Source organism: Alexandromys fortis, unplaced genomic scaffold (assembly GCF_014885135.2).
Source record: "Alexandromys fortis isolate MF-2015 unplaced genomic scaffold, M_Fortis_MF-2015_v1.1 scaffold_185, whole genome shotgun sequence".
NCBI lineage: Eukaryota > Metazoa > Chordata > Mammalia > Rodentia > Cricetidae > Alexandromys > Alexandromys fortis.
In genome coordinates, this window is record NW_026068094.1 from 3,160,542 (window position 1) to 3,174,698 (window position 14,157).

The 14,157-nt window shown below is 48.5% G+C and overlaps 1 protein-coding gene across 2 annotated transcripts in view; it reads right to left on the minus strand.

Moving 5' to 3' along the window:
• The window catches only part of Tom1 (target of myb1 membrane trafficking protein), a 35,211-nt gene that overhangs the window by 17,562 nt on the left and 3,492 nt on the right, over positions 1-14,157 (minus strand). Inside the window, exons 2-5 of one of the 2 annotated variants that reach the window (XM_050123205.1) lie at positions 5,031-5,115; positions 1,625-1,703; positions 430-579; positions 34-168 (exon numbers count right to left, since the gene is read on the minus strand). In XM_050123205.1, coding sequence (XP_049979162.1) covers positions 34-168; positions 430-579; positions 1,625-1,703; positions 5,031-5,115 — 449 coding nt within the window. Of the gene's footprint in view, positions 1-33; positions 169-429; positions 580-1,624; positions 1,704-5,030; positions 5,127-14,157 lie in introns of both variants that reach the window. The other variant, XM_050123206.1, reaches the window with a different exon arrangement.

Genomic DNA, 14,157 nt, shown 5'->3' on the forward strand with positions numbered 1-14,157 from the left:
GATAGCTCCTGCCTCACTCAAAGTTCTCCTTACCCTCTGCGGTGTGTGGATGGGTGACAGCATGTCCAGGTCAGTCATGGGGAACTCCAGGCCTTTCCTTCGCAGGTCCTCATAGACAGCAACGACACCTGTCAAATCAGGCGAGCTGCGGAACGCGTCAGCCCAGGACTGAGAGGGGACAAGGACATGGCCGGTAACCACTGCTCACCTTCTTTTTGGTGAGACTGCCCCACCCTGGCACCTAGACAGAGGACAAAAGTGCTTCCCCTTCTTCCTTCTGCCTGGTCTTCTAACCCCGTGCACCAGGCTCAGTAAACAGTGATAAGAAGACACTGATAAGCAGTCACTTGGCTGACAGAGGAAGATCAGCCTCAGCACTCCCTGACCCCTTGAGGTTACTAAGCTACCCCACCCTGTCAAAGGGCTCACCTGGATGAGGTTCAACACCTTGTCATGAACAATAGTTGGTGGATTGTTCTTTGGCAGGATGGTCCTCACCAGTACACTCTCCACAAAGTCCTGGCTGGCCACCAGTACATGGAAGCGGTGCCCGCAGTTCTTAACACATGTTTCCAAGACCTGTAGGTCAAGGTGCCCAAGAGAGAGTCCTATCAACATAGGTGAAATGGCTGCCGCTCCAGTGAGGCTCCTCTTCTATCCCAGAGGGAAGCCAAGCAGAGGAAAGGAGGGTTCCAGAGGGTATCTCCTAGGACATGGGGATGGGAGCATTGCTAGATTCGGGGGCTTGCCACCTACGAGACTGGGACATGCAGAATGATCTGACAGACAGAACTCCCTTCCAAGTAGGCCAGGGACTACTATAAAATAACCCTACTTCCTAGCTCATATGGTCTTGATCAGTAGTTCTCAACTTCCTAATGCTACAATGCTTTCATACAGTTCCTCACATGTGGTCACCTCCAACCATAAAAATTATTTTCATTGCTACTCTATAACTGTAATTTTGCTATTTTATGAATCATAATGTAAATATATGATGCAGAGGATATCTGACATGTAACCCATAGGTTGAGAAGTTTCAGAGGTCCTCCAGTAGGAATCAGAGACAACTTGAGTTTTCCCTATTAGTAGGAGGCACTATGACTCAAGGACCAAGCACTGGCCTTCTCTTCCTATACCTAGCCAGAGTTGCTTGTGCTTTGCAGGGTAGTAGGACTATCTGGATCTAAGTACCACCATGGTAGAGGCTAGGACAGGGTGTTCTCCTACCCACTCTTCAGCCAGGCTGTCCTAAAAACAGGATGGATGTCTGGTGCTTGGCCCATGTTGGCCTGGCTCAGTGCTGTGGCCAATGCTGTTCTTAGATATTGGCATTTGTTTTATGTTCATTTTTCAGGGTGCAGTTTTAGAGGGTTGTGGTTCCTGTGTGTCTACCTGCCACGCTAAGGCTAGGAGCTCCTTCTCAGCTCTCTTGCTTTGGCATCCACCTCTACTAGCACTGTGGATGGGAAAGCAATTTCTCCATGGTGCTTTCCTTCCTAGTCCTCAGATAAGAAAACCACGCATGGATAGGAGCCCCACTAGACCTAAGTAAGAAGAAGCAGCTTTCAGACCATGATCCAGCCATGGGAGCGATTATGGAGGGACAGGCAGACAAACTCACCGTGAGGGCCAGCATGACCTCATGGAAATTCTTATTCCCCACAATTCGCTTCTTTACTGCTCGGAAGGCATCTTTGGGGCTGGGAAAAAAAAAAAAAGAATGGTGGGCATAGGTCATAGGTCTAGAACCCTCTTCCCCAACACAGGAGGCTAGGCGTCCACGTTCAGGAGACTCTGCAAAGCTAGAGCGGGTAGGATCTTCCCTCCTGCCTTTGCATGATCTGTGTGCCTTGGTTCTGATCACACCAGGATACTGTTGTCCCACTGTGGCCTTCTCAGGAAAGCCTGATCCCAACACCATGTAGACCCTGGGCCTGCTGTCATAGACTCATGTTGGGCAAGGTGTGAGGGTCTGTCAAAACTACAGACTCCTAGGCCTCAGCTGAGAGGATCAGAACTCAAGAAGTGGGGAAGTTCCAGAATTTGCTATTTCTCATGTACCCCACAGCTCCCAGGGCCTTCTGGGTGTTGGTGTTAAGGACAAATGACCACAGGGAGAGTGTTCTAATCCTAGATCTTAGATAGTTCCACTATCCATCTTTCGATCAAGTCTAGCCAAGCACCTGTGTGTGCATGTATATGAGTGCATGTGTACATGTGCGCATATACACTACTTCCAAGGGATCTGGGATAACCGAAAGAAGAATCAGTCTTGAGGGAGAATGGGGTAGGGTCCAAAAGACCCTCAAGGAAGTAGTCAACCCTAAAGGATGGGGAGGACAAATGGGAGGATAGCCAGAGAGAATGGGTTCAGGTGCAGGGAGGGCTTGTGGGGAAAAGCTGCTTTGGAAGGACAAAGGACAACACAGTGTAGAGGTGGAGGGCCAGGAACCTGGATGTGCCTACATACAACAGGTGATCAGAGGGAGCCTGGTGGCCTCCTGTCCTCCCTGTTCCATCTGCTAACTATTCCTCCCCAGCATTGCCAGAGCTGCTCTGCCCTGAAGGCCTCTGTGGGACCCTGCCCATGGTCCAAACCCAAGGGAAGGTACACGAAGCCTCCAAGGGGTTTTCCCCTCTCGTGTGTCTTGTCACGGAATACCAACCTATCTGGGCAGAGAAGACAGTTCCAAGAGAGCAGGCAGGCAATGTCCTTTAAACAGTGTCTTTCAGAAGAGCTGGCCCACTGCAGGTGCCCTGGCAGAGGGCTTTGAAGTTTATTCTGACTCTGCCTGTCAGTGCTGACCTTTAAGGGCCACATGGAGACAATATGGGAGCCTGGTAAGGTCCTCAGCAGAAGTAAAGGCAGAGGCATACAGTGCAGAGGCCAGGGCAGTACAAGAGCCTGTCCGGAAGGGTGACAACAGTCTGTACTCAAAACCTCAGACAGCTCCCTGTTTTTCCCTGGCCAGTTCCAGAGGTACCTTGGCTTCAAGAGTCTTTGGTGTCAGACTCTTTGGTGTCTGCTATATTGTTTGGATCCTGAGTATCCTCCAAAGGCCCATGTGTTTGAAAAATGTTTTCATGGCACTGTTGAGACGCTACAGAAACTTTGAGGTGGGGTCTAGGCTGGGGGAATAGCTCAGTGACAGTGCTTGTCAAGCATGGAAGACCTTGGGTTCCACCCCAAGCGTGGTAAATAAATGGGGGGGGGCGTGGCGCTAGAACCTGCTGGTGGTGTTTGTGCCATCAGAAATGTGACTTCTAAGGGCACTGTGGAACCCTGGTCCCTGTCACTTTTCTTTGGTTCCTTGGCCATGAGGTGTGTGGTTGTAGCTCATTACACATTCTTCATGGTGCGTAACATCAAGACTGTGAGGCAAAATAAAAACTTCTGCTTCAGCTCCAAAGTGAATTTGAGGCTAGTGAGACCCTGTCTCAAAAAACAAACAATCAAAAAGCAAACCAAACCAAAACAAAACTGAGATAAAATTTTTTCTTTACAAGCAAATATCTCAAGGAGATTGCTATAGTTATAAAAAGGTGGCTGACATAGGTGCTGAGCACGTTAGATTTGTAAGGTCCTTATCCCTACTTATGGAGTGGTACGGAGAAAAGGGGGCAGCACTGGCAGTGGCCATGTATACACAATGACACAGATAAAGTATATGGCAATGGTATGATTTCAATGAAGACATAAAAGTTTAGATAAGATTAGTGAGGCCAAGAGTCATGCCTGTCATTGCCTACTGCTGGCTCCTCAGTGCCCTGTGCTCAGATGAACAGCGACAGAGCCAATGAACTCTGAATACAGTGCTTTCCAAGTTTACCATGGAGATGGGAACACTGCCTGCTAGGCCTTTTCAGAGGCTCAGTAAGCATCTCTGCCTTCTGTCTTCTTTCCTGGTGGTCCTGACACCTGCCCACTTGCATCCCACCCTCACTAAGGTCTAGATGCAGATGTAGGAGAGAGCCACACAGCACAACTGAGGTCTCCCTGTACTTCCCACGGTACTCCCTGTGTGCTGACTGGGAGAATGTTCTAATTTACCAGAGCAGAGGCTCACCCTGCTGTACTGCTATGGCTACCCACACTCCATATTCACCCTACTTTCTACTCCACTCAAGGACTTAGACTAGAGTTTTGGCAGTTTGAGAAAAAAGTCCTGGAGAGGTAATGTGATTGTCTATGGTCCCATCACACAGCTGGCTTGCATTAGGTAGAGGAAGACAGGACTCTAACACCTTACCCACAACACACCAAGTGCTCTGGCTGGGCTCAGCATTCTGAGTAAATGTCAGGGACCCAAGCGTGGTGGCCTGTAGACACCCACTTTGACCTATAGCTCTGCTCTGTTTCACTGACTGCCCTCTCCACGCCCCGGAGGCCCTGCTGCTTTCTAACCTTAGAAAGAGAAAGTGAGGAGATCTAGCTGTCCTAGGACTCCAGCTCTCAGTATGCAGAAAGGCACCAGGAATCTCCAGCTGGCATTGTCCCAGGGAGGTGATGAACCAAGGCTGGGGCTCCAGATCTGTGTGACATCTGGGCACAAGTTCAGAGAATGTGTGTGTGTCACAGGACCAGCTGGCCACACATTGTGCCTTCATTTTTTTCCCCCCGCTGAGACAGGGTATCTCTGGGTAGCCTGGTTGTCCTGGAACTTGTTCTGTATACCAGGCTGGCCTTGAACTCAGAGATTTGTCTGCCTCTGCCTCCTGAGTGCTGGGATTAAAATTATGGGTCACCACCGCTTGACTTACACTGTGTCTTTGAATTTAACATTTCTGAGCTTTTCATCCACCTGGTGAAGGCACTGGACTAGATCATGGTCAAAGATGTTTAAAATGCCAAGTTGTTGTCTAGGCTGGGGCAGGACACTGCATAGCAGGATTAGACTTTGTGCCCACAACATTGGGGGGCTAGGTAGGTCACAGATATGAATCAGTACTAGTGTGTGTGTACAGTGTTACAGTTAGCTGTCACAGCCTGTACCACCCCCCACACCCCTCCTTCCCAGGGCACTTACCCTTCCTCGGTCTCGTTGATGATGTCACAGATCTCCATGTTGAGGGCCCAGTCCTCACTCTGTAGGGAGCCATCTGTAGCTTTCTCTGTGAAGAAACTATGAGTCAAAAATGTATGGGGGGGGGTCCTAAATAGGCAGACTCAAATAGTGGAGAAGGGAACAGATAAGACAGAAGATAGTGAGTGCTTGCTTTCTGGGCACCCAGGTTTATACACTGTCCCACTTGTCACTGGATTGTTCCAGTTATGTGAGGCCAGAAGTGTCCTTGCTTGTTCATGGGTAATGAAATTGTGGCTCAGAGAGTCATAAGTACATAAAGGGGGCCGAGAACTGAGGCAGGCCTGGCCTCAGAGGGCTTGTTTGTAATAGGGCAGCAGAGACCATGTATTGCTTTATTAGTGTAGGCAATACACAACTCTTCACCTCATATTATCCTTTGAGTTGAAAGTAGTCACATGGTTTAAAACATAAAAAGTTACAAAGAAGTATTCAATGGGGAGAAACTGTCCCTACCTCAGGTCTCATTTCTATAGGCCGCCGCACATGACACTCACACTCTGTTCCACCTCCTGTCATGCCTGGGCTGGCAATGCATTTTTATCACGTGTAAGCGGTGGCATGGCAGTTTCTTCTATTCTCTCCCGGATGGGACCTGGCTTTCCCTACCACCATGAGGCAGTTCCTCTCCAGAGACTGAGCCAATGGAACAGTCTCAAGCTCAGGCAATGTTCAAATGGCATTTTCTCAGAATGGTTATGAATGTTGGCTGGGGATTATTCTGTTCCTACTGGGGCCTGAATGCAGGGTCTCATGCATGGCAGGCAAGGCTTCTACCACTGAGATGCTTTCCCAGCCCAATTCTTCCTTTTAAATTGATACAAAAGTCATAACACAAAATAACACCTTGAATTGTGTAATTAGCTGGTACAGTCATAATGCTGTGTAACCACTTCCACCGCTCACAGTATTCTCATGCTAGGGTGATCCTTGGGGTAAGCTCTGATGGGTCGGTGAGCATGGTGGCATGCATGCATAATCTCAGGATTTGGGAGACAGAGGCGGAGGGACTGAGTGTCTACACAGCCAAGTCCAAGGCCAACCTAGGCTACATGATAAGACCTCATCTCAAAGAGCATCAATGGGTGTTAAGTGACTGATGAATCCAGGAACAGACAACATGAGGGCTTTCACCAACCCTTCACAACACACTACCATGTCTATTATTCACACACAACACTCACACTTTGTTCTACCTCCTGTCAGGCTCGGGCTGGCACAGCAGATGTATTTTTACCACAAGTAAGCTGTACGATAGGCTAACATTCAATATTCAGAGGGTGAGATCCTTGACGTCTGCCCAGATTCCCCTCCTCCTTAGCTGCCACGCCAGACTCTGGCTGTAGGTGGTGTACTGCTGATCAGCCAGTTTGGCTGGTAGTACCACTTGTCTCACAGGGAAGACTGTCTATTGCTGGGTGGTGCTGACAGCTTACCATGGCATAGTTATTTGTAAGCCAGGCCATTCCAGGCACTGAGATGTCTGGTGGACAAAATGGTACAGTTCTCACCCCATGGTATCTGGAACAGGCCCTAGTATACTCTCAACAGCACGAGGAGAGGATGAGGGTGATCTCCATGTGACCGAGTGGCCCTGCTCCTTTCAGCCTGCAGCAATGCCCCTGATGGGCTGAGTAGGCAGCCTTCAGTTCCACCTTTGGTTTCTGCAGACAGACAGATGCTTGTGTGGCCCAAACATACAACAGGAGGCTGAGACAGAAGGGCAGCTTTGTCACTGGCCTATGGCCAGGGGAGGAAGACAGGCCTTTAGAGGGCTGGAGACAAGCCTATTCCTTCCACAATTATCTACTGAGTGTGGCTTTTGTGCTCCACTTCTCATCTTGAGGCCAAGTGTCCCCTTGAGCAGGTTATGACCTGCTACAGACTGCCTGGGAGCAGGGGCTGCTTAAACATGAAAACTTGCTCCCCTTCCACAAGCTATACTCAGTCAGACGGCCAGCAGGTACCGAGCTATCCTTGACCTCAGACCCATCTCTAACAATCACAGTGTCTTGCCAATCCCACCTCCCAAGTCCATATTGTGTCCATTCTCTTCTCGCTTCCTCCCCATATCTACCCCTTCCATGAAAATGACCATGTCCTTCCTGTGCCTCATAGCCTTCCAGGGTTTCCTAGTCTTTGTCTACAAAACCCTTCTGTAATACTTTAACCTCTTGAGCTATATATTACATAATCACCAGTGTAATTAGCTAGTTATATAAAACACAAGATTTAATTGTCACTCCATGAATTGTATACTACTACCTCATCTCACTAGTGAGGAAACCGAGACAGAGGGGTCAGTCCCTTAAAACAGACATCCAGGGTGGCCACAGTGGTGCTCACCTTTAATCTCAGCACTTGAGAGGCAGAGACAGGCTGATCTCTGTGAGTTGGAGATGATCCTGGCCAACATAGCAAGGCCATCCAGAGCTAGTCAGATCCTCTCTAAAAACATCAAAGCCAAAAACCAAAAAACTCAGAACAAAAAACAAAATACCAGCCATCTTATGGAAAGGGGTGGCTGAAGAAGACAAAAACAAAACAGCAGCCATCCTATGGTGAGGAATGGCTGGTCTCTTGCAACACTGGGGTCAGGACATTCCAAAGCATCCTCCTGACCTTCCTGGGGCTGTGTACTCTGCCCTCCCCGAACTCAGTCTTTCAAGGGCCTCTCAGCAGTTCTGCTACTGCTAGCCACTGACACACCCTGGTAACTGAGCACCTTCTTCTCCTGGGGAGAGAGCTGAAGTTTCAGAAGGGACATAGCTCTGTGGGAAGGCCAGAGGCTGGGGAGGAAAAGCTGGGAAATCACAGGTGGTTATGAGGCAGGGGCAGAAGTAATCTAATTAGTGTGGCAAAAGCACCAGCAAAGGTGAAGATCTGGGTGACAAGCAGAGGGGACGGGGACTATGACCTAAACATAAGGGGGAGAAAAAGAGGAGGCGGTGGCAATGGTAAGATCATCTGAGCAGTTTAAGTGGAAGTTGGCTGAAGGAAGGCCTGGTGGGTCTGCGCAGGCCACTGCTTCTCAACCCGGGTCTTCTGGGGACTGAGTAGCTGCAGAATTCTGGACTCCCTTCTGACGTGTCCTGTAAGTGTGGAATCTGACAACAGTGATGTCATGTTTTGCTTTTAACCATGAAAATAACTTATTATTATTATTATTATTATTATTATTTTGGAGACAAGGTTTCTTTGTGTAGCTTTAGCTGTCCTAAAACTAGCTGTGTAGTTCTGGGACTTGAACTCACAGAGATCCACTTGCCTCTGAGAGCCTCCCAAGTGCTGGCTGTGCACCACCACTGCATGGCATAACTTGGCTGGGTGGTGGCACACGCCTTTAATCCCAGCACTTGGAAGGCAGAGTCAGGTGGATCTGTGTGAGTTCAAGGCTAGCCTGGTCTACAGAGCAAGTTCCAGAACAGCTAGGACTGTTACACAGAGAAACTCTATCTTGAAAACTAACAACAACGAAACAAAAAACCAAACCAAACCAAACCCCACTAACCTGGATACCAGCTCCTAGAGCACAGTAACTGACTCCTTCACCTCCAGCTGCTGGGAGGTGACCTTCCAGGGCTGCTGGGCAATGGCTCTTGTCTTCCAGTTCCTGCAGGTCTCTGCTGTCATTAAGGGCTTGCTAATGCTTAGGGATAGCAGTCCTGTGGTCAGCAGTTTGTCCTGATGCAGGTATGTTCTGTCTAGAGGGTCCTTTGTCTCTTATCTGGCACAAAGGGAATACTCCTCCCTTTATAGTGACTTGATCTGGGCAGTGGCCTGGACCTGCTGGCCATAAACAAATTCACCTATGGGCCAAAATGAGCAAGTTCATGTCTACATGTATCAGATCAGATTGAACCTGCCTGCTTCATGGCAGTGTGGCTTCTCAAGTCAGTGTCTCATGTCAGGTGAAAGCGGTGATGATCACCTGGGTCTGACTGCAACTTGGGCCAAAGGAAAGTAATGAGCCACAGCCAAAGGTCATGCACTTGACTGTGCCCCAGGCAGTTGCTAGGTGCCTGCCTGCCATCTGTTCATCGTCAGTGCTGATCTACAGTCCCTGGCAGGACAGCTGCCCTTGTGGTACCATAGGGGTCCTGCTCCTCTGTCTCTTGGAACTATTCTGTAGGTGCTCAGTAGAGCTACAGACAGAATTACAGCTATGCACCATTGCTTTCCTGTTGCCACATCAGTGGTCTTCTCACCTGCACAGGTCAGAAGCTGCCAAATCTCTCATGACAGGCTAGCTCTGGACCAGGTGCCATCAGCTGCCCAGGCCTGGACTGTCGCCTCCACATCCTTTTCCTCTAATGCAATTCTGAGCAGCACACTTTTCTGTTGAAAAGTTATCTGTAGCTTTGCCACAAGGGTCATAATCCAAACTCTTCAGAGAGTTAGGGAAGCAGTCAATATCAAATCCTACCTTCAGAACCCTTTCTCTTTCACGTTCTTGGGTCCTACCTGGAGGCCATCCTTCATGCAGTCAGACAGCCAGTTCACACACACATGAAACACAGGACTGAGAATGTCCGGCACATAGTGACACTCACTACCTTCAGAATAGGCTAGAACAACTGGGGGAACAGAGAGGTCTGTAACTTGTCCACAGCTGCATGATTGGTAAGCTGCAAAACAGAGATTCACACTGATGTGGAAGTGATTTCTTATTAATAAAGAAACTGCCTAGGCCCCTTGATAGGCCAACCCTTAGGTGGGTGGAGTAAACAGAACAGGATGCTGGGAGAAAGAAGCTGAGTCAGGAGTCGCCATGATTCTCCTACCGGACACAGACACAGGTTAAGATCTTCCCTGGTAAGACACCTTGTGTTGTTACAGGGATATTAGAAATGGGTTAGATCGATATGTAAGAGCTAGCCAATAAGAGGCTACAGATAACGGGCCAGGCAGTGTTTAAAAGAATACAGTTTCCGTGTAATTATTTCGGGCATAAGCTAGCCATGTGGGCAGCCGGGTGCCAGGGACGCAGCCCTGCTGCTCCTATCACTACATCACACTCCAAAAGTTCTCCTCCTCAAACCCACTCACTCTTTTTTGTTTAGAGAAAGAATCTTGTTTTAGTATTTTATTGACATTCCTGGAACTTATTCTGTAGCCAAGGCTGGCCTGGAGCTTTCTCTGTAGAGAGGAATGTAGAACTTACTGTGTAGACAGAACTGGCTTGGGACTTACTGTGTAGACAGAACTGGCTTGGGACTTACTGTGTAGACCAAAGCTGGCCTTGGATTTACTGTAGAGATAAGGTTGGCACAGAACTTACTGCATAGACAGGCTGCCTGGTACTCACTCTGTAGGCAGGGCTAGCCTGGGATTCACTCTATAGGTAGAGCTAGCCTGGGACTTGTATTGGTCCTCTTGTCTTTGCTTCCCACCTGGATTACAGGCTTAAACAGACCTGTAACCACTATTATAAGTCTCCCAAATGCCTTGAAACAAATCCAGGCTCTAGAGGAGACATTGGTGAGCAAGGCCAACAAGGTCCTGCCATTAGCAAATGTATAGTCCAATGGAGGTTATGGTGGGTGAGGCAGACAGTGAGACTGAGTCAGCACCTAGGCTGTGGGGCCAGGAGGCAGAAGAGGAAATGAGTCTGCTAATCCACTCCCCACCCTTACTCCACCTACACCCACCATTAACCATCTCCTCAGCTAGCCTCCTCCCGTACCATGAAATCACCAGAAAACAAGATCAAATGACCAGCACTCAAGAATCAAGTGTCTGTGCACGAGCTCCATGACCCTTCTTTCCTGTGTTACCTTGGTGGTGTGTCAGCCAATGCTGAAGAAGACAGGCAAAGTCTGCTTGCTTGCACTAACCCAGAGAGCTGGCTGCTTGCCCTGTCCCCTGAAATCTACTACTATTACTTGCTCAGCTCATAATTCTCCAGGTCCACACTCTGGGTGTCAGAGAGGAGAAAGTCCTTGTTTGTTTGTGCAACAATGTGCCGAGTCTCCATGCTGCCAGGTGTTTGGTTCAGTCTATAGCCTGGACCTCCTTCTCCCAGTATTGTTTGCTGCATTTCATACCTCAGCCTCCATGCTAATGACAGAGTAGAGCTTCGGTAAGGACAGTATTGAGATGTCAGCCCAGATTTCTTGATAGGTAAACAAGTGGTTTCCTGTTGCCAGAGGCAAGTGGATTAGGATTTCTCTATTGGGACCTATGCATGGCTTTCCTAGGGGCTATGCTGTGGTACCTATAGCATGAATTTGAGCATCCTAGGCTTCCTGGAGTTTGACAGTCAGGACCCAAGCGCTGGGATGGTCTGAACTTTCTCATAGCTCAGCTTCCTAACTGCTGTGTCTGGGCCTTATGGTTCAATTTTTCTGGGACTGTGCCCTTGTCACTTAAGTCAGGTCCTAGGCCCAGCAATAAGGTCAGGTAGTCTTCTGGATACCTTGAGTTCTCTCTGTTTGCTCCTGCACTCAGTGGGCCACCAGCATTTTGCACAGAATATAACTCTTAGTAACTCTCCAAGAACCCAGGTTTGGTCTGTCTGTCCTTTGCATTGGAGTGTGATGCACCTGGAGGCAGGTTAGAGCTCATGAGTCTCCCAGTTCTCTATGGATGACGCCTGCAGGACCTGTTTGCAGTGACTGGATGGTGATGAGGCTACATTTTCAGCATTGTTACCTGTACAGCACTTCAGTGATGAGAAGCACCACCTCCATTTGACATTCCTTGATCCCTAGTAGCTATTCTTCTCCCCTCCCCTCCCCTCCCCTTCGCTCCCCTCTCCTTTCCTTCCCCTCCTCTTAGTGCTTTTTCATGACAGGGTTTCTCTGTAACAGTCCTAGCTGTCCTGGAACTCACTACATAGACCAGGCTAGCCTCAAACTCACCTGCCTCTGCCTCCCAAGTGCTGGGATTAAAGGTCTGTGCCACCATACCTGGTCCAGTTCTTTTCTTAATCTGCCCTTTCACCTAACATCCTTGCACCTGATGTAAATTGATTCTGGACATAATCTCCACATCAGCACCATCCCAAGGGAGCCCTGGGATGCAGGATGGTTGTGCCAGCCACCTGGAAGTACAGCGTGGGCATCTACACATGGTTGTAACTCATCTGCTCACAACGGATGCTAGGGCTCTGTGGACACCTGACATATGACATTCGTGAGAAGAGGATTAAAGTGTGCATATAGAGCATGCCATGTCCACTGAGTACAGTTTAAGCACCCAACAAATATTACCCACTAATATCAGTCATAAAACCATAGTCAGACAGAGTAGAGTTTCTTAAGCTGTTTAGGCAGGAGGGTTGGTAACATTCTCTACCCCACTTGGGATTGTGCAAGATGTGTGGACAGCCTGGGTATAGGAGGTGAGAATCAGCAACAGATGTGTCTGTTGGCAGTTTCTCTTGCTCTGGGGATGTCAGTCTTTCCAGGAAAGTCTTCAATTGACTGGGTGAGGATCATATACATTATAGAAGGCAATCTGCTCCTGTTAGAGTCTACTATTTCATTATCAACCTCATCTAAAACTTAGCTTCACCAGGCTGGTGAGACGGCTTAGTGGGTAAAGGTGTTTGCTGTCATGACTTCAAGGATGTAATTGTGAAGGATAAGGTTAAATGAGTGAGTGAGCCAACTAAAGGAAAACCTACGAAAATAATAATAATAAAGGAGGTATGCAGATACAAAGGTTAAAAGGCGGCAGATGAATGTGACAGTGTGAGGACCTAGAGCAGGACCTCCTTCATCAGAGGGTTAAGAGTTAAAAGTATCCCGAATCCCTGGGCTCCACACTGAGGGCTTTAGTTTAGCTGCCTAAACACTACCCCTGGAGAGTGGAAATCCAGGACTTTACTTTTATTTCTCAGTGCTCCATGTGAGAACAAAACCTATTCAGCAGCTCAGTCCATAGCCATGTTGAGCCCTATCCTCAGGAGAAGCTGCTCCACCCTACAGCTTGAAACCTAACCTGCCTGTGAACAAACATGCTGCCACCCAGGCAGTGACTGCTCATATCCCAGGGACACAAAGACCAACACAAAAGCTGCACTGGAGGGGGCTGGAGAGATGGCTCAGAGGTTAAGAGCACTGACTGTTCTTCCAGAGGTCCTGAGTTCAATTCCCAGCAACCATATGGTAGCTCACAACCATCTGTAATGAGATCTGGTGCCCTCTTCTGGCCTGCAACATACATGCAGGGAAAACTGTATACATAATTAAAAATAAATCTTTAAAAAAAAAAAAAAAGCTGCACTGGAGTCTGGGCCCTGCATTGTTACCTTAGCTCTGCCACTAAGTGTGCCTAGGAACAGTGACACCACCAAGGAGAGTCCCCATGGCTAACAGCTGTGGACTCCTCTTGTCTGGCAGGCACCAGGCCAAGTGCTTCAAATGCCACACATTACACAGCAATCCTACCTGACAGGTGTTATTATTAGCCTCCTTTTGCAGACAAAGAACTGGAAGATAGTAAGGTTAATAGCCTACTCCAGGTCACAGAGCTCTTGTTCTGACTCAAGGTCACCTTGTCCAGCCAAGGCCAATCCTTCTGTAGACACTGTTTTGAGACAGGGTCTCGATAAGTAGACCAGGCTGGCCTGGAACTCAGAGATTTGCCTGCCTCTGTCTCCTGAGTGAGGCATTAAAGTCATGCAACACCACACCCCCCAACAAGAATAACATTTAATGGTACATGGAAATGACATGAACTCTAATTCCGTGGCCCATTTAGTTTTATTGGAGATGGCCACGCCCATTCATTTACCTATTATCTCTGGCTACTCTTAGGCAATAAGTGCCTTGTTTAGGCATTTAACAGAGACCATATGGCCTTCCTAAGCCTTGAGGATTGGCTATGTGGTCATTTGCGGAGTAAGCCTGGTCTAGTACCCCCTGTCAATTGATGTAAGAGTCCTTTTTCATCAAGAGTGGGCAGGGAGCTGGGCAGTGGTGGCGCACGCCTTTAATCCCAGCACTTGGGAGGCAGTGGCAGGCAGATCTCTGTGAGTTCGAGACCAGCCTGGTCTACAAGAGCTAGTTCCAGGACAGGCTCCAAAGCTATAGAGAAACTCTGTCTTGAAAAACCAAAAAAA